The sequence below is a fragment of the Uloborus diversus genome, chromosome 9 (genome assembly GCF_026930045.1).
Source record: "Uloborus diversus isolate 005 chromosome 9, Udiv.v.3.1, whole genome shotgun sequence".
Classification (NCBI taxonomy): domain Eukaryota; kingdom Metazoa; phylum Arthropoda; class Arachnida; order Araneae; family Uloboridae; genus Uloborus; species Uloborus diversus.
Window position 1 is genome coordinate 125,777,014 of NC_072739.1, and position 19,289 is coordinate 125,796,302.

General features: G+C 35.6%; 1 protein-coding gene across 3 annotated transcripts in view; it reads left to right on the plus strand.

Moving 5' to 3' along the window:
* Positions 1-19,289, plus strand: part of LOC129229973 (uncharacterized) — a 61,137-nt gene that overhangs the window by 6,788 nt on the left and 35,060 nt on the right. For 2 of the 3 annotated variants that reach the window (XR_008581134.1, XM_054864357.1), the window contains one exon: positions 8,736-8,993. The exons of the other annotated variant lie outside the window; for it this stretch is intronic. Coding sequence is in view for 1 of the 2 variants with exons in the window: in XM_054864357.1 (XP_054720332.1) it covers positions 8,736-8,938 (203 nt within the window). In the remaining variant the exon portion in view is untranslated. Of the gene's footprint in view, positions 1-8,735; positions 8,994-19,289 lie in introns of those variants that run through there. 3 annotated transcript variants of the gene reach the window in all.

Here is a 19,289-nt window from a genome sequence, read left to right on the forward strand (position 1 = left end):
GTTGATGAGTTAAAAAAAAAATCATGTTTAGGGGAGGGTGAGGTAAGAATGAGATTCTTAACCAAAAAACAGTTGTGGGGGCAAATTAAACTCATAAACCAATTAGAAAACTATGTCATTATTATCTCTCAAGTATTATAAAAGTATAAAATTTGACTCAATATCCTATTTCCAACAGAAAAATTTTGACGCATGTTTAAATTAGATTAGTCAAAATCCCATCTTACCCTACCAGGTGGGGTAAGATGAGATTCAATGTTTGCATAAGTCACAAAGATGAGCAGCTTCATCGTCATCATCCTCCTTTCCTGCACACGATCAATGGGCTTATTTCTTGCATTCGCAGCACCTAATAAATCCTTCTTTCGATTGGGAATATAAATGTCCACAGTAAAGGCATTCGATATCAGAAGGCTCAGACAACGATGAAGACTCGGATGGTTTCCATTTAAGTACAGTTTTTTTGTTTTTAATTTTCCAGTCTGTATTCTTTTGTTTTTATCTTTTGACTGGCCAACTTTCATTGCTGTACGAGTTGATGGGGTAAATGAAAAAATGTCATCCACACAAATCCCTTTTTCACGTTTCGTTTCTTATTTTTTTCCTCGATTTTCTCCTCTTCCTGCTTAGATTTTATACTTTCTTCTCTTTCTGCTTAGACTTTCCAATTTTCTTCTCCTCTTCCTGCTTAGATTTTTCCAATTTCTTACCTTTTCTCTGCTTAGATTTTTTTACATTTTCTTCCATTCCTTTTGAGTCTTCACCACAAAAAATTTCTTTTTTTTTAATCCGCAAGAAGGTCTCTTTATTCCAAAGAAAAAATAGTTTTCATGGGACCCAAAGGCTTAACTAGATCTAAACTTGTGGTTTCATTATTTGTATAAATTTTTCCAGCTGTCGAAACCATAAGAACACCCCTGTACAATTGCTGCTTTTAGCTTCTTTCACTTTTCTATGAAGTGTAGCGCGTGGTACATTATAAGTTCGGGATGCTTTCTGAAATCCCATTTCTCCACTCACTAAGCATTCAATAGCATGTTGCATCGATTCTAGTGACCAAATTCCCATATTCGTCTTTCTTTTCACTATCTTAAGAAATCTCAAAAGAATGAAAAAACAAATCGCAATACATGTGGGGGTAAGATGAGATAGTATTCCATCATGCCCCTCGTATAATATCTCGTCTTGCCCCACTGACACCATTTGGCGTGTTCGCTGTCGATTCAAGTTCATGTTATAAATAAAATTACATTTAATAACTGTAAATTTATCCTTTAGAGCTGCGGATTACGATTATATGAGAGTACAAACGATTAGTAAAATCGTACTCACCAAACTACACTTTGGAAGGGTGTTAATACAAAATAAGAGCACGGCGAAACGCACGAAAATTAAGAGAAAAACTTTATGCACTGCAAATGCAGCGCACAATCAGGTTGATTCGACCAACGTGGTTTCTGCTTCTCCCAACGCAACTACTTGACTACTTTTCCGCAAGATAATAGCACCCACCTTGCTAGGAGCTTCAGTATCTCATCTTACCCCGCTATTCCATCTTGCCCCACCTTCCCCTACTTTTAAATTATGATCGCAAGAATAGAAATATAAATAAGACAAATAATTCGGTTTTGCTTTGATTAAGCATACAACTCCTGCATAGAAAGTGCAATGAAGTATACATGCTGTTCACACATTTTTAGACGATGTATATTGTATTTACAAAACTCAATTAAATAAAATCATCGGGTTATTAATGTTCTATTTGATAACCCTTTTTCTGAACTATCTTTCGACGCCGTAATTTCCTGGATCATAATGCATTTTTGAGTGTCAGAAGAGGTAATCTATCCCATTCTCCCTGAGCAGCATTCCAGACTCGTGTAAGAGCTGTGAGACGACGCGACGTTCGGATAATGCAGATTTAAAAAGTCCGAGAGCACGAAATCCCATAGATGATACAGTGGAAGATTTCAAAGGGATATCAGTGAAGGGTATGGCTTTGATGCCGGTTTTTTGTTCTATTTCTTTTAGAAAATTTGATTTGAAGTGGATTTCGAAGAGTGACTGCTAACTTTTTCTTCATAGAGTATAGATTTGGTGCCGGTTTTTTGTTCTATTTCTATTAGAAAATTAGAGTGGATTTTGAAGTGTGACTGCTTACTTTGTCTTAATGGAGTATGGCTTTGATGCCGGTTTTTTGTTCTATTTCTTTTAGAAAATTTAAAGTCTATTTTGAAGTGTGACTGCTTTGTCTTGATAGAGTATGGCTTTGATGCCGGTTTTTTGTTCTATTTCTTTTAGAAAATTTGAAGTGGATTTTGAAGTGTGGCTGTTTACTTTGTCTTGATGGAGTATGGCTTTGATGCCGGTTTTTTGTTCTATTTCTTAAAGAAAATTTAAAGTGGGTTTTGAAGTGTGACTGCTTACTTTGTCTTGATGGAGTTCCATAGGTTTATGGTACTCTGGGTAAAGCGATGGTATTTCAATCAGAAAAACTAGTGACAAAATATGTTTCTGGTAGTATTCGGAGTTAATCTTAACATTTTTTTTCCCGTCTGTTTATTTTTAATTTGCCATTATATGAAAAACCAGCAACAATCACGAATCCTTCAGAAAAACTTTCGATTCTTTGAACCATGCACTTAATTTTTTGCTTCCATTTTATGATAATAAGTGACTTATTTTGCTGCAATAATTTAAATACACCTATGATTGATCTATTGTTTGTTTTTTTTTTTTTTTTTTTTCATTTCTATTTGAATAAGGGTTTCTCCTATGAAAGTCTGCAGCGTGTCCTGTTTTCAGCGATATACTTTGGAGAAAGACGATGGACATTGCGTTTTTTCGCTTTCTTAGGTTTGAATCAACGTATATCATTTTGTTTATAGTTTAAACCGAGCATTTAAATGATTTTGCAACTGTCTTTTGACTGGGGGGGGGCCGAGAGATTTTTTTTTTAAAAATTAGACAACGTACTTTTACACTTGTCGGAAGTACCCCGTTTTTCCCTTGGATACTTGGCACCTTGTTTGGAATTTTGATCCCGCTTGAGGCTCCAATTTAACTTATTATTCCTTAATTGTTGACGATTTTACCTTTTGACGCTTTAGATACTTCAGAACCATGACTACAGTGGCTGTACCATGACTCTCATATCGTTTTTGAATAACAGAACATGAACATTTCTCTTCGGAAAGATCATAAATACAGCTTTCGAACTACTTCTTCGTTAAAAACGCCATTTTGAATAAAAACAAACCTCTCAAACCGCAGACGATAATTTTGACTTTTAAAAACATAATACAACGGGGCTGTTTCCTTCAGTCAAAAGTAGTACTTTTTGTCACTGAAATTAAGAGAATAAGTTGAAAAAATAACATGGACCCAGGATATACTTTAATTTTCTCAACAGTTATTTTTCAATTAATTTTTTTAAATGTCCGATTTTGAAAACAAAGTGTGGTCTTTATGACGTCACAAATGATGCAATTTGGCGCATCTTTCTATCACGTTTCCACGTTATGATAATCAAGAAGCGAATTAAAATTGCGCTCTACCATAGACTAATAATAAGAGTAGACCGAGCTTTCTCATTCTTGCTGTTGAAGAAAATTGGTTCATAGATGTATCATGTGACTAGTGGAAGGGCTTGGCGAAGACTTTGGCAGCATGGTTGCTAGATGGCAGCATTATCTACAGTTTGGCACTCGACATGTATTTTACGACAATGTGTTTTCATTTAAAAAAACTTCCAGGTGCAGAGATTGAACTGTTTTTCTTTTAGTTATGCATTATTTTGACATTAGTAATAGTTTTTGATCAGTTTTCGGTAACTTTTATTTCATTTGGAGCTGTCAGCGTTGGCGTGAACGAAATGGCGTAAACGTTTTGCGTTAACGCAAAAAATGTACTAATCGGTATCTTAAATTGAAACTGTAGGTAAAAATCTTACCGTTTGCTGATTCTTCTTGGTCGCTTGCATCTTTTATTACTTAGAGAGTTATTGAAATTGACTAAAGAAAATGCACAATACTATCTAAACGAAAAACTCACTATATTAACAAAATATTTACAACTTAGAATAACAAATTTACAAATCGGACTCCATAAAAGATCATTCTTCCGTGTTCCATAAATTCTATTTATTTTATTTCGCGCTGGCCTTTGATCGTCTGCTACGATTAACGCCCGCTGTTGCTAGGATATCCACCAGTCACATGGTTTGGTTTATGAGCAGCAAAAGGGTTGCCATAGCTCGGTCTACTCTTATTATTAGTCTATGCGCTCTACGCTTGCTATCAACCATATCGTTGCCAATACACGTGAGTAAAGGTTCGAATTAAATATTTTGTTCTGTGAATGGCAACATTGAATGGCATATCATCATTTGTGATGTCATCGGCGCAAGTATAAACAATAAAAGCATCCTGATTTAAGTACTTTTTTTTTAAATATTAAACAAAAATAAATTATTTAAAAAAATGGTCAGATCCTATGTTTTTAGCATGCTCTTTCAGAAAAAAATACTTTTAAAATTTTGGAAACGACCCTATTGCAATCATTTTCTTTTACAGGAATTGATTTTTTTATTACCTCTAGTCAAAATCGTCTAAAAATTGTGCGAACAGCTTCTGCAGTACTAATTTAGCAGACAATATTGCGTACTTTGGTGCGTCACACAGTGGAACGAAAACGACAAAAACCGCTTAAAAGGGTAATTTTTTTTCTATACTTAACCAATTGCGGATAAATATATTTGCACAGGCCTATATCTTAGGCAATCAGAACTGGAATTTTAGAGCCCTTCGTCCACTACAAAGCTAAAGATAGCCTTTAGAAGGTGAAGAACCATGAACGAAGGGGATTTAAACAAATTGCTTTGAAGCTATCTATGTTTTTTTTTCTTATTAATGGCGAGTATATTTAATTTCTCTCGTGTCCGACGATAGTAAAAGAACAAAAAGAAAGAATAATCGAATATTCAAACAGTTAATTGGTTTTGATCAGTACCGAAAACTGGGGAATTCAAAGTTATTTTTTTCAAAACGCTCTACAAAAAAATGTCCTCTTATGTCCTCTTAGAAATTAATATTAATTAGTCACCAATGGTCTGTAGAAATACCCTGAAAAGGAATTAGCTGCGTAAACCTGCGAACTTTGGACTTAGAGCCCAAACAAATCGAGAAAAATCCATTATAACATGCCTGAGTAAACAAACAAGCGAGAGAGGTTTAAAAACACTTTTAAGCGCTTTTTCGCGTTTTCGCCCCACTGTGCGTCAGTCTGAAACCATTGCAGCTGAACTATAAAAGATAAAGTATTTACGAGAAACGGTATTTTATAAATTTCTTACAAAGTATCGTTTTTTGCTATACACTGTAACAAAATTCCGAAATGTTACTGAAAATTTCCGTGTAACGTTCCGGAATTTCAATGGTTTTTATCCAATTCCTGGAAAAATCAAGCATTATTTTAAAAACGTTTCCTGAATTGCACAAATGCAGACTTCTTAATGTTGTGAAAAATATTTTTAGCTCCCAGTTTAAAGATTATCTGAGCATATTTATGAAGTGTATCGGCTTCAGATCGATAATGGTCCGTCCAGACTGATTAAGCTCCCTAAGGGATCGAATAAGTTAATGGATTGTGTAGTAATGTTGTGAAAAATAATTTTAGCTCCCAGTTTAAAGATTATCTGAGCATATTTATTAAGTGTATCGGCTTCAGATCGATAACGGTCCGTCCAGACTGATTAAACTCCCTAAGGGATCGAATAAGTAAATGGATTGTGTAGCTTTGCAAGAATTATAGGAGAATAAACTTCCCGTTCTTTTCTTGCAGTTTTGTCTTAGCTTTGGCCATGAGGCCATGTGCGCAATATACTGTTGTTTGATCTTTGGGAAGGTGTCAAGCTATTATATTATACCTACTTAAATTTACTTAAAACTCCCAACTCCAAACTGGCTTTAAACGGAAAGATTTTTTAACTTTTCAAGAGGCTTCCAGGATAATTTCAGGGAGGTTACTGAATTTTAGCGAAAAACGTTCCTGATTTTTGCAAGATATGTTACCGACAGAATTTGGACACGTCAGCTGCCAATTATTTTCCAGGAACGTTTCCGAATCGTTTTTATAGTGAATAAAAGACAAGTCTGCTTAGTTAAGAATGTGTTTTGTTTATTATGCCGGCGGATTATCCAGACTTTCGTTTTTCCAAATAGCCTTTGACTTCAATTGGTCTGTATAATCGTAATCGACGTTGTACTGTAACTGTACTGTAAAAACGATTCAGAAATATTCCTGGAAAATAATTGGCAGTCAATGTGCCCAATTTGTATCAGTAACATAGCTTGCTAGAACCAGAAACGTTTTCTTTCTAAAATTCAGTATCCATCCTAAAATTATCCTTGAATCTTTCTGAAGAATTTGGAAATATCCCCGGTTAAAGCCAGTCTGGAATATTAAAAGGAAATTAGGTATGTTCAATGTAATTGATTAGAACGTTCCTGATTTACAACGAAAGCTCCAGAAGCCATGTTAAAAGCTAAAACAGATAACTTTTTTGCCAAGATACTTGATTTTACGGAAAAATAGATGAAAACCCGGAAAATTTCTAAGCCTTCCACGGAAATGATCAGTGACGTTTCGGATTTTTTTCTCACAGTGTGAAGTCATTGCTATAGTATAGCTCTGATTAGTTGAGCTGTAACCTTGAAAGAGTTTACCTCTTTTTGGGGTAATAGAAAATGGTAACAACTCACACTGAGTTGTATGGGGCAACTTTCATAGTAGTTTTTGAAAAGTATTTCTACTCAAATCTGCGACAATGACTGGTTGCTGAACTCCTTAAAAACAAGTAAATATTGTCCAAGCCAAAGCTTTACTTTAAGGGTGTCCTGAAAAAGACTGACTGTTTTCAAAAATTTATAACGGTTAATGATAAAAAAACAAATTCTTGCAGAAAATTCATGTGGTTAGGCCCTAAGTTTTTTCTCTCAGAGTTCTAAATTTTAGTTCAAAAATGTTTCAATAGATGGCGCTGCACATAGTAAGGCGGGAAGTCAAAAAAGAATAATTGAAATTCAAGCAGTTTTTTCTCTGTTTGGGACATGGGATAACAGCCGACGATTGTTTGAAAATATTGTTTTGTTCTTTTGTTCATTATTTTCGAAAAATTATGATGTAATTTTCTATATATTTTTTAGATTTACGGGCTTACCATCTGCAGCGCCATCTATTGGAAAAATTTTCAACTAAAATTTGGAACTGGGGGGGATTTTTGACCCCCACATGAATTTTCTGTAAGAATTTTTTTTTTTAATCATTTACCGTTTTCTTGCTATAAATTTTTAAAAACAGTCATTTTCAGGACACCCTGTATCATTGCCACACTATAAATAATTCACGCAGGGGAGAGAAATCGATGACAAAAAGACAGGTTATGTTTGGCAATTTTGAACATTTGATATTAATTTTAAAATTTTCCCCTACAACTTTGATTTGAAACTTCAATTCACCGCTTTGTTTTCCACATCTAGCTTTTAAAACTTGCGATATTTTGAGTACAAGATAAGCATGAAGATTTAAAAAAGATCCTTTCCCTAAATTACTAGACTCTTCGAACTGTTTGCGATAAAACATTCAATGAATTGTTTTAAGATTATTTAGTAAGGGGTCGTTCCACGCCAAATAAACCAAAAAAAAAAAAAGAAGATCTTTCTCGACCTATCATCTTCCATCAGTTTTCATGAAGCTTTCAGAAAATTTACTGTTTGACGCCTTCTTTTTTTACATTATTTAATAAATGATCTATCGCTCATAATTTTTGTACCTCATAGCCAGACGAGCGGAAGTCACATACTCGCTCCTTTCCATGAGAGAAGAAAAACGTTTAACTGGTGCATACGAAGGCTGAGATTTACGCTACTTTAACACTAGTAAATGATCACAAAGGAATTTTTTTTCTTTAGAATCACATTTATATGGCTCGATGCGGAATTGGATTTCATATACAATGCATGAATAAACTGAAAATTGCGATTCCTGGACTTACGTTAGTTTGTCTCTAAGGTACAGGTTTATGATTGTTATTTTTTTAATTCTAATAAAAAGCACTTTTTTTTTACTTGTCGCTACTCCTTTAAAACTTCATAACTCAAGTTCTATGAGAACTACATTGTTGTGTAATAGCTCCCTGAACTCCAGTAGTATTTATTATCTCTAAACTCTTGTAGATAGCATTCATTGTTGACCATTTGTACGTTTCTTCCTTCTCCTAAAATGAGTCTTACCAGTAAAACAGTAACGTTGGATTCAGTTCAGCCCTGTGAAAATAAAGCATTTCCCTAAATGTAAAATATTATCAAATTATCATGCCGTGGCGCGAGTTTCATTGTTGATGATGTCAGCGTTACTCGATCATTCGCTATTATATATAGGAGGATATATTGAAAAACGCACTAGTTCACAATGCTAGATTACGGGAAAAGCACATAAGTATACTGCCGTGGGCGGGCAGGTAAACGGCAGTAACTGCAAATGTTTCTTTTTTTTTTCTTTTTTTTCTACATTTTTGTAATTTGTTGTATGTTAACTTTATTGTACATGCTTGTTTATTTGGTTTCCGCTGAAAAAAGGCGCGAAAAAACGTCACACTCGTGAAAACATAAATTGAATTCAAGATGTCAAAGTTCAAATTAATTTTTACTTTTTGTTCATTTATGTTGTCTTTTCAGGTGAAACGTTTATAGAGACTTTCACAGAGAGTTTGGCTGCGTTGATAAGTGTCCCAATAGTTGGAGTTGTAATTTTTTGCTGCTGCTGTTATTGCTGCTGTAAGGTATGCTGTGATGATGAAGAGGAAAAAACTCAAGTTATTGTTATGAACAGTCCAGTTAGCGCAGCACCAGCGAACCCAATCATAATTCAGAATAATTAGTACTTGGATTAAACAATGATGTTAATCAAGGTCAATAAATGCTTTTATATTTCTTTTTATACTTCTTTACTAATAATAAAGCAGAAAGTCTCTCTGTCCGGAGGATGTCTGGATGTCTGGATGTCTGTAGGATGTCTGTAGGATGTCCGTAGGATGTCTGTGACGCGCATAGCGCTTAAACCGTTCGGCCGATTTTAATGAAATTTGGCACAAAGTTAGTATGTAGCATGGGGGTGTGCACCTCGAAGCGATTTTTCGAAAATTCGATGTGGTTCTTTTTTTATTGCAATTTTAAGAAAAAAAGTATCATAAATTACGAAATTATCGTAACGTGGAACCGTAACATGGGCACAAGCCAGTTGGCGAGATACGAAATTATCATAACGTGGAATCGTAACGTCGGTACAAGCCAACTGGCGAGAAAATTCACTATACATTATTTGAAAATATACAGGCGAACCAAAAGACCTATTGATTTTTCTATTGCGGGCGAAGCCGTGCGGGTGTCACTAGTCTTTCATAAAGTACGTGAACTCAGAGTGAACTTATGACAAAGTAACTATTTTGAAGATATATCCATGAAGGGCACAAATTTGATAGCTGTTATAATATTACTATTTCAAGAACTATGTACGGTGTGACCACGAAATATATGGAATTTGGCAATTAGCCAAGTTAGGAAGATTCCATCTGAATGAATCTAGCAGGGGAGAATTGAAAAAAGCGACGAAATATTGATGCAGGCCTTTTATAATGTCTGTGTTGCCTTATTAGTTTATTGCATTTTCGAAGTTGAAAAATGAGTGGAAACAAAGAGTTTCTATGGAAACAACAAGGAGAAAATACAATGAATCCCCGATTTTAGGTTTCTCGAGCGACTGGGATTAAAAAACGTAAAATACGGGAAATACACAACAGCAAAACTGATTATGGGACCCGATGGAAAAACGTTTAATAAACCTATGGCGGGTCCAGAGCATCCTGTTGGGAGAGGCGATTGTGTGATAAATTATAGGGGGGGAGGGGGGACTAATAAAAACAAAATTTAAAAAAAGTAAGAACTGAAGTATTTTTTTTTTTTTTTTTTAATAATGTGTATTGTTCAAAGAGTTCGAATAAAAGTTATAAGTTTCAAGTACAAAGAATAAAAAATTTAAAAAAAATTCTACTACAGTCGGACCCTGATTTAACGAACCTCTATTTAACGAATTTCGCGATTTAGAGAACTTTTCTTTTTCCCCGACTAAAATGAAGGCAAAACCTTATTTACCGAATATTAAACCCTGAATTAACGAATTATTTTAACAGCCGCAATTTTTTTTTTTTTTGATTTATTTGAGTTAGGAAATATTGGATTGTTTTCCAAATAATATCCATATTGTCCGAATCAGAAAAACAAAATTCATATTGTCCGAAACAGAAAAATACTTTTCTTGGAATCAGCTATTTTTTACCGGCTAAGGGACAACCAATGAATACCGATTCTGATGCAGAAAGCGATAGTGAAACTCCCATTAAAACTGTTACTTTTTCAACTGCTTTACATGACCTGGATGCAGGGGCGCCCATATAGGAAGGCAGGGGGCTCGAATCACCCCCCCCCCCTTTGAAATTAGAACTTCCCTTGCTTTTAGTACTTTTTTCTTTGCAAAAATGTAAAAACATTTCTTCTCCAGCCATTAATGAATAAGTTATTAAAAATGTCAAATTTTAATGACTCTAATCTGCCCTGAAATCGGTTTCCACGGGGAAAATATCCAGCTAAACCACGGGGAAAATATTTGATCCCCCCCCCCTTTCACCTTTGCATATGGGCACCCATGCCTGGATGCATTATCTAAATTAAACATTTCAACTTTTGATTCGATTGAGGACTCGTGAAATATTTTCAGTCACCATTAAGGTCATCAATTGAACTTTTTTTTCATATAAAAGAAGCGTTGAAGAAAGAAAGGTACCAAACGACATAATGAAGAAAATGTACCGAATACAATGAAAGGCTAAAATTGCATTTTAAATAAAATTTGGATATAGTTATGGATTTGTTTGTTGATTGAGTTGTTTAATATTCGCGCATAAGTAGGAGTGTTTGCAGGCTCTCCCCCGAAAATTTTTCTCAGGAACGCATTTTTAGACTTCGGTGGTTAATAAGAAGAAAAGAAATTTGGAGGACTCTCTGCGAAATTTTTTTTTTTTTTTTTTTTTTTTGAAACTTAAGAGTATGTTTGCGAAAACACAATTGTTTGCTATCTTTTTCTTTTCTTGTAGGGAAAGGATGAGATTCAGGAATGCTGGCCAATGGTTTTTTGATATTAGAGCTTAAAAAATTCAATTTTAGATATCTTTAGTGATGCTAAAAGCAGGGGGTTCGGGGGCTTTCCCCCGGAAAAAATTTCGGAATTGAGGTCCTAAAACGAAACTGTAAGCCATCTTTGATGACGTAGCAGAAGACATGGGGTTCAGAACTTTTCCCCAGAGACTTTTCCATGTAGGAGTTCCAGAAACGTTGTTTTAGACGATCTTTGATGACGTTGAAAGATGAGGAGAGAAGGACATGGGGGCTCATCTCCGGAAAATGTTCGAAATTGTAGTCCTGAAAACGTAGGTAAGACATCTTTTATGACGTAGGGGGAAGGAACGGGGTTTGAAACTTTCCATTGACATATTGTTCGAAATTGGAGCCTTGAAATGGTTGGCCATCTTTGGTAGCGTTAACGGAAGGGATAGGCTCAGAAGCTAGCCCTTAACTTTTCAATATTGAAGCTTCAAAAACGTACTGATAGTGGATCTTTATTGATGTTAGGGGAAGGATTTGAGATTGGGGGCTCTCCCCCGGAACTTTTTCGGAACTGAAGCTCTAAAAATGTAACTGAAGTTTCTCATTAACGACATTTTCGATTCTGGCGATTTTTTCCAAATTGAAGCTCCAAAAATTAAAAACTTTTGACGATCTTCAATGACATTGGAGGAAGGGGGGTTGAGGAACTGCCCCCTGGAAAATTTTTGACATCAAAGTCGTAAAAATACAGTTGTATGCGATTTTTTAAGATGTGTTGGGACGGGGGGGGGGAGAGTTTAGGGACCTTTTGCCGGATATTTTTCGAATTACAAGCCTTTGGGAGGGGGGGCAATCGCTCCAATCGCCCCCTTGTGGTTCCGCCACTGGGAAAAACGTAGATTCGCGTCCGTAAAATCGGGGTTTCAGGGTAAAATGTGTTTTCCCTTCGTTCGGAAATGTACAAGCAAAATGATAAGCTCAAAATCATGTTGTAAAAAATTAATTGATGCTTGCAGTGAGATTGTATGTCGAAAATGCTTTTGCTTAAATAAATTACAGTGATAAACAAATATTTATATCTGGCATGGGGTTTACTTTTTTAATGCAGTTTTTATGCTGATTTTTTTTTTTTTTTTTTTAATGGAGCACCGAGTTTTCCCTGGATTTTGAGTAGTTCCCTATCCCCCCCCTCCGAAATTTTAATACCCCAATGGAAATCTATAAGATGCAATGTTATTTAAAAATGTATAGTTACCCATCACATTTCCATTATTATGCCTGCAATTTATATAAAGTTGGGGCCCATGAAGAACTTCGTAAAGGCACTACACAACAGATGCTTTTCGGCACCTATGAAACAAGTTTCCACAGTTGAGATATGCAAAAGTGGAAGAAGGTGTGTTCATGAGTCCAAACACATTCCGGGGGTCCGGGACACATTTTGAAAACAATTTTGTTAAATAGTTTAGAGTTTTGAAATTTTTTGCACTGATTCACTAGAAGCAAAATCATAACATAAATATTTAAAAAAAATTATTTAAATTTAATTTATTTTTTTAATGGGGTTGCTTTACATTGCTATATTTCAAAATATTCTTGGTCAATTTTCAATTATTTTTCAAAAATTTTTTCGCAAATATCTAAGCTTTAATTTTTATTCGGCGATTTTAAAAATATTGTTTAAATAAAAAAAAATTAAAAATATTTGAAGGAAAATGTCGAAAAATTTGAAGATAGTTTTTTTTTCAATCATATTTTTTGCAGCAAACTTTTTTTTTCAAATTCACCGAATAAAAATTAAAGTAAACTGTTTGAAAAAGATATGCTCCAAATTTCATTACTTTATCTTTATCGGTTCCTGACTCATAAGAAATTGAATTCAAGAGATCGAGAAAAATTGCATAATGGAGAAAAACGCGTTTAAAGTTTTAGTTAAATACACATTAGTTAGGTGCATGCAACAAAAATAATTATATCTTTCGTTTTAATTAAGATAGAAACAAGATTCAAATGTCCTTTTAAGCAGAAGAAAACGGAGTAATTTGTCAAATAATAATAATTTTTTTTTAAAAAATGCAAAATTTGCCGATTTTTGTGTCCCGGACCCCTTAAGAAGATCATTGGCTTACTCTGCAGTACTGAAAAATTTGGATGGTTGGCATTAAAGTCTGTTGTAGAAACTATCCTTGGAAATAATAAACCTCCTGAATATGCAAATATTGTGCAGAAGTGCATCAGAGCGTACAGCTTGATGTGTTGCAACATGTTCCTCAAAATTCATCTCCTCGTATCATATATCGACTTCTTTTAAAATAACCTAGGTTATTCTGTTAGTGATGAACATGGTGAACGTTTTCATCAGGACATCTTGGTGATGGAAGAGGCCAGATTTAAGTGTAAGCACTTAAAAACCTAGCTTAGCGGTCCCCTTGCTTGGGAGTCTCCAAAAATTAGAAACGTTTTTAAAAAATGTATAAGTGTTTTCCATTGGTTTGAACTATCAGAATTATTTTTTGGTCAAGTGTAAGTTGAAAAATGTAATCGTTATTGTTGGTTCTGTTTTAACAAAGTTTATTAGTTTAGTAGAAAACCAAATCTCTCCTATTAAGTTAGACAATTATGAGGAGTGGCATCTAGCATGGAATTAGATGTCTCACGCATTACTCCATGTTAGTACGACGGAGTTCACCATTAGTGCTTATGGCATTTATTTTGTTTCTGTTAATTTACAATATTTCAAGATGTTTAAATATTTTGTAACTGCTTATTAATGTGAACTTCAAATTGCAAATACATGAATACAGGAGTTCACTAACTTCATAACTTCCTTTTAAGATTGGATGACCATACATGGCAGCCTATAATCATGCAAATGCCAAGGGCGTCACAAGAGAGCGGGGTCAATGGGGTCAAACCCGCAAAAAGTCACTGGCGTAGACTAGACTAGATTTTTTTGGGGGAGGGGAAAGGGCAGGTGTCGGCTTTTTTTTTCTTTCTTTTTTTTTTTTGGAGGGTACGCCACAATTCTGACGAAAAGATGTGCGGTTGAGCAATTCTTCGATTGTGCAATTTAAGGTTTGTTGTGCTTACAGTCCTAAAATTTCTAAATCGGGCCTTGGTGATGGAGTCACGCTATCAGGGTTGATGGAGTGAAACAATGTTGGCTGTCTACTGCTGGATGCTTCAGCCCAACTTGACAAATATTCAGCACAAACGCAAGTCTGCAAATATGAAATTCAAACCAAACTTTAAATTAATTTTATATGCGTGTTACCCCAACATTATACTTGTGCACTCAACAAATTTTGGCAGATTGAAGTAGGAAAATTTAAAAATGATTTTGTATAATTTATTCTTACAAATATGACTGAAATAGCACCGTAGACGATACATAATGCGGCTCTGGATAGTTGAGCTATGACCTTGACAATATTCACCTTTTTTTGGGGAGTAAAAACAAACTGGTTATTTGCGAATTTGAGTTGGAATACTCTAGCAAAAATACTACAAAAGCAATAAAACTCAATTCACGCATCAATTACCCTTCTCTAGTGCCCCCAAAAAGAGGTAAACATCCAAATGATAGTTCAACTAACCAGGGCAACACTATAATCTCACATACAGTCAACTCTGAATAGCACGAAGTCCCAAGGGACCAGCTAAAACCTTCGAATTATTGAAGTTCCTTTTGCAGCATTTTCAAGAATAATTTTTGGAAAACTGCATAAAAGACCTGCTATAACACTTACAGTGAGGTAAAAATTACTTGTTAACAATACATGAAAAAAAAACTCTTTACAGAGAATAAATTTTGTTAAGATACTTCGAAAATGAAATTACTTGAAGACATCAACGGCGAAAAGTAGCCCTATCGGCTGCTTTTTACTAAATCTTGCAACTCTGTGCGCATTAAACAGCACTATCGTAAATAAGTTATAAACCTCATATAAGCTGATAAGCAAAGGTGAGAATTCACATTCACATGTTGTGAACCAAAAATATACCAAAATAAAATTTTTTTATAAAAAAATAGTTGGTAGGTTTAAATACACTACTGGCCATTAAAATTGCTGCACCAGGAAGAAATGCAGATAATAAAATGATATTTATTGGACACATATATTATGTTAGAAATAACAAATGATTAAATTTCCAAGAAATTTGGGTAAATAGATCCTGAGAAATTAGTATCCGGAACTACCACCTCCAACAGCAAGAACAGCGCTTATACGCCTGGGCATTGAGTTATACGGATTTTGGAGTGGTTGGTACAGGTACAGACCCTCATGCAGCTTCAACACGATGTCCCAGTTCAGCGACCGTAATGGCTGGCGTTTGCTGACGAGCCAGTTTAGCAACCATTGACCAGACGTTTTCTACTGGCGAGAGATCTGGAGAACGTGCTGGTCAGGGCATCAGTCGAACATTTTCCGTATCAAGGAAAGTCTGCACAACACCGGCCACATAAGGTCGTGCATTATCCATCTAAAATGTAGTCTCGCAAGGCTCGAATAAAGGGTAGTGCCACAGGTCGTAGCACTTCAGAAATGTAACGCCGACCGTTCATAGTGCCGTCAATGCGACCAAGAGGTGACCGAGATGTGTATTCAATGGCACTTCATATCATCACGCCAAAAATGAGCCAGTATGACGATGGCGAATTCATGCTGCCAATATGCGTTCACACGATGCCGCCAAACACGGATGCAACCATCATGATGTTGTAAGCAGAACCTGTACTCATCAGAAAAAGTGATATCTCGCCATTGGTACACCCACATTTGTCGATGATCACACCATTGAAGGCGCTCCTGTCTGTGATGCAGCGTCAATGGCAGTATCAGCCATGGTCTCCGAGCTGACAGTCCATGCTGCTGTAAACGTCACCGAACTGTTCGTGCAGACACTTGTTGTCCTGCAAATCACCCCATTTCTTGACTCTGCGGTCGTGACATGGCTGTACAATCCAGTAAGGCCATGCGGATAAAAATGCCTATCCTATAAGGCTGCTGGTGATTACTGGCCGTTGAGGACCAGCACGGCAGTCTGTATTACCATCCTGAACCCACCGAATCCATATTCTGCTAACCTTCATTGGATCTCGACCGACGCGAGCAACAATACTGGGATAGGATCAACTGCAATCCTGGTAGGTTTCTATTCGACCTCTGTCAAAGACAGAAACGTACTGGTACGCATTTCTTCTTCTTACACGAGGCATCACAACGATTTTCCAGCAAGCAACAACGCTCAAATTGAATTTGCACGTGGGGAATTGCTTGTACATTTTCCTCATTTAAACACACAGTAGGTGTCGCTGCAGACGCCTGCGTTGTCTGAATGAGCTGAAAAGGTAATCATTTGTATATCACATCATCTTCTTCCTGTAGTTTTTTAAATTTCATGTCTGTACCATGTCGCCTTTTCGGTGTAGCAATTTTAGGGGACAGTAGTGTAGATGTATTTTGGATAAAATTAAAAATCATTGTTAAATGAATTGTTCCTTAAAATTTTTAGTGTAAAAGGCGTGTAAAAGTAAAGTTACACTTTTTGAGGAATGACCCTAGAAAGAGAAAAAGATGTACTTTTCACACGAAAAACAAATAATACCAAAATGCGGGGGCTAAATGTGGTTATGTGCAATTGAAATAAATAACGTGAACTTTGCTCCATTTCATACTTGACAACCTAATAGTTGCCTCTGTTAACCTGTGATAGAAGCTTCGTCGTTTGAACCGGAGGTAGTGAGTTTGATTCCCACCGGTGTCCTGGGTGTTATTTCCTTCTCTTGTGTTGCAAATCTTTCCCGTGTGTGTCCGGAGGCAAGGCACTTTGTACACAGCCGTCTATGTAAAGGAAGCTGTTCAGCTTCTGTAAAAATAAATGAATGATCTAGTGGCGGATATCCCCCAAACCGCGGGGAAAATTTTGAATGTTTGCTTGGAAAGATACTAAAAAAATGTCAAAACCATGAGAAAAAGTAAATATCTTTTCGAATTAATTTTTTTTTTTTTTTTGGGGCATTGCATGAAATGGTGGATACAAAGAGGGGGGCACGGGAGTCATGAAACCCCCTCCCCGCTCTGTGACAACACTTTTTAATCTGTTATAAGGTTCATTGCATTTGAGTAGTGCAAATGACTGCTTGAAAAAGAAAGAAAAGAAAGCTTGACCGAAAGCACAAGAGAGAGTAAATAATTTTGAATTCCCTTTTTTGGGGTATTAGAAGTCACTTTTTTCTATTTTTATGTACGCAATAAACTAGGTCTGCTTGTGACTGTCTCTTCTTCGCGGAAGCTGTCTTCAGGCATCTGTATAAGGAAAAGAAGTGTCTGCCCCCCGATCGCTTTTTATAGAACAAATTTCTTATCTGCAGTGATTTTTAGATAGTTTCGTTTTTGTTCGTGCTAAGTTTATTTTTAAATGAGCTGTAAATGATTTAAATCAGTGTTTTGGACTTTGAGTCGGGAAAGAAAAGTAAAATTTTAGTATCCTGTTTGCTCGGAACCTCGTTACACGAGGGTTTCCGTAATTAGCTCATTGTATTAGACGGAAACTGCTGGAAAAAAATCGCGTTTGTTAGAAAAAGGACTACCTGCAGCCAAAAGAATGAAGCATTCGCGTGACAAAACATTGTCGTCCTTTTTGAAAAGTTTAAAAAACTGATGAACCCAAAACCGATGGAAACATATCTGGAACTCTTGTATCAGACTCTGAGACTGCGACGTCTTCATTCGCCTCCGATTTTTCGACAATTGAAAAGAATCGGTGAATATCATCAATGTCCGAATCACATGTATATTCATGAAATATTTCATTTTAAAGAAGATTTTTGCAGCATTTTTTACTATTATTTCGAGAAGTTTATTGCATTTTTCTGCATACAAGATGGATGTGGGTCCTATTTCGAACATTATGCTAATGTTTAATCAATATCTAAATGCATCATGTTCATAAAACATTTAATTTTTATTAGATTTTCGTAGTATTTATTTATGGTACGGGTTCGTGTGAATGCTGGTCTAAACAGGTTATAATTCAACTTAACTAGGTCATTTTAATGTATTGAATTATTATTAATTAAGCTTAACTAATAATAATTTAAGTAAATTTATAATAGTTAAAAGTAATTAAGTTTTCAACCAACTAATGGCAGATTTCTTTCTTTTGTTGACACCTAAAGAAACCTAAGTTCAAGAAAATTGCCGTACGTAAGACGATATTCTTGAGCATGCCCCCCCCCCCCTAAAATGAAATCCTGTATAAGTCACTGGAATAATCATTTTGTAATCACTTTCTTATATCAATATTGTCCTTACGTAAGTAAAACTTCGTTTCTTTTTGAAACTCCTTCTAGGCTAGTCGATTTTTTTGTTATGGAGTGCAAATCACACCCAGGACAACGATGGGAATCGAAACCACGACTTAAATGTACCGCATGCAAGCACGCTCGGACACGGAGGCCCCATATAGATGGTTATCTTTAGCGCTAAGGTTTGAACGAACTGAAATGAAAAAAAAAATCAATCCTAACAGTAAATACTGGCAATGGCGTTTAGTAAGTATTTCATCTTTAGAAACTTCTTATGTTTATTTATTTATATAACTGTTGTTTTTGTATATGATTTTCTATTTGTTGTTGTGTACTCTCTTTTTTTTTATGAAGTGATAAATTTTGGTTATTGCCGCATGCAATTTAATTTGTTAAAATATCTATTCCTGAATAGGCAATCGGATTACATTTTTATTATGCAGCACGGCAAAATTGACATTCAGCTGCATATTGTTTCAAAAAATATTTTAATGGGTCGTTCACAAATGATGTGACGCTTTGAGGGGGGGGGGGGGTCGTGAAGTTTTGACACTTTGTGATAAGGGGGAGGGAGCGCGTAACGGGAAGTGTGAAATCAAGCATTTTTAACAACTATATACTTATGAACGACAGCGTGATATGTGACAAGGGAAAGAGATTGCTTAAGCAAAGGAAGAAAGTGATAAAGAGGGGAAGAGGGTCAAACATATTGGAAAAAAAAAAAAAGTAGGACATCATTTTTGGAATCCGCAAAGGAATAC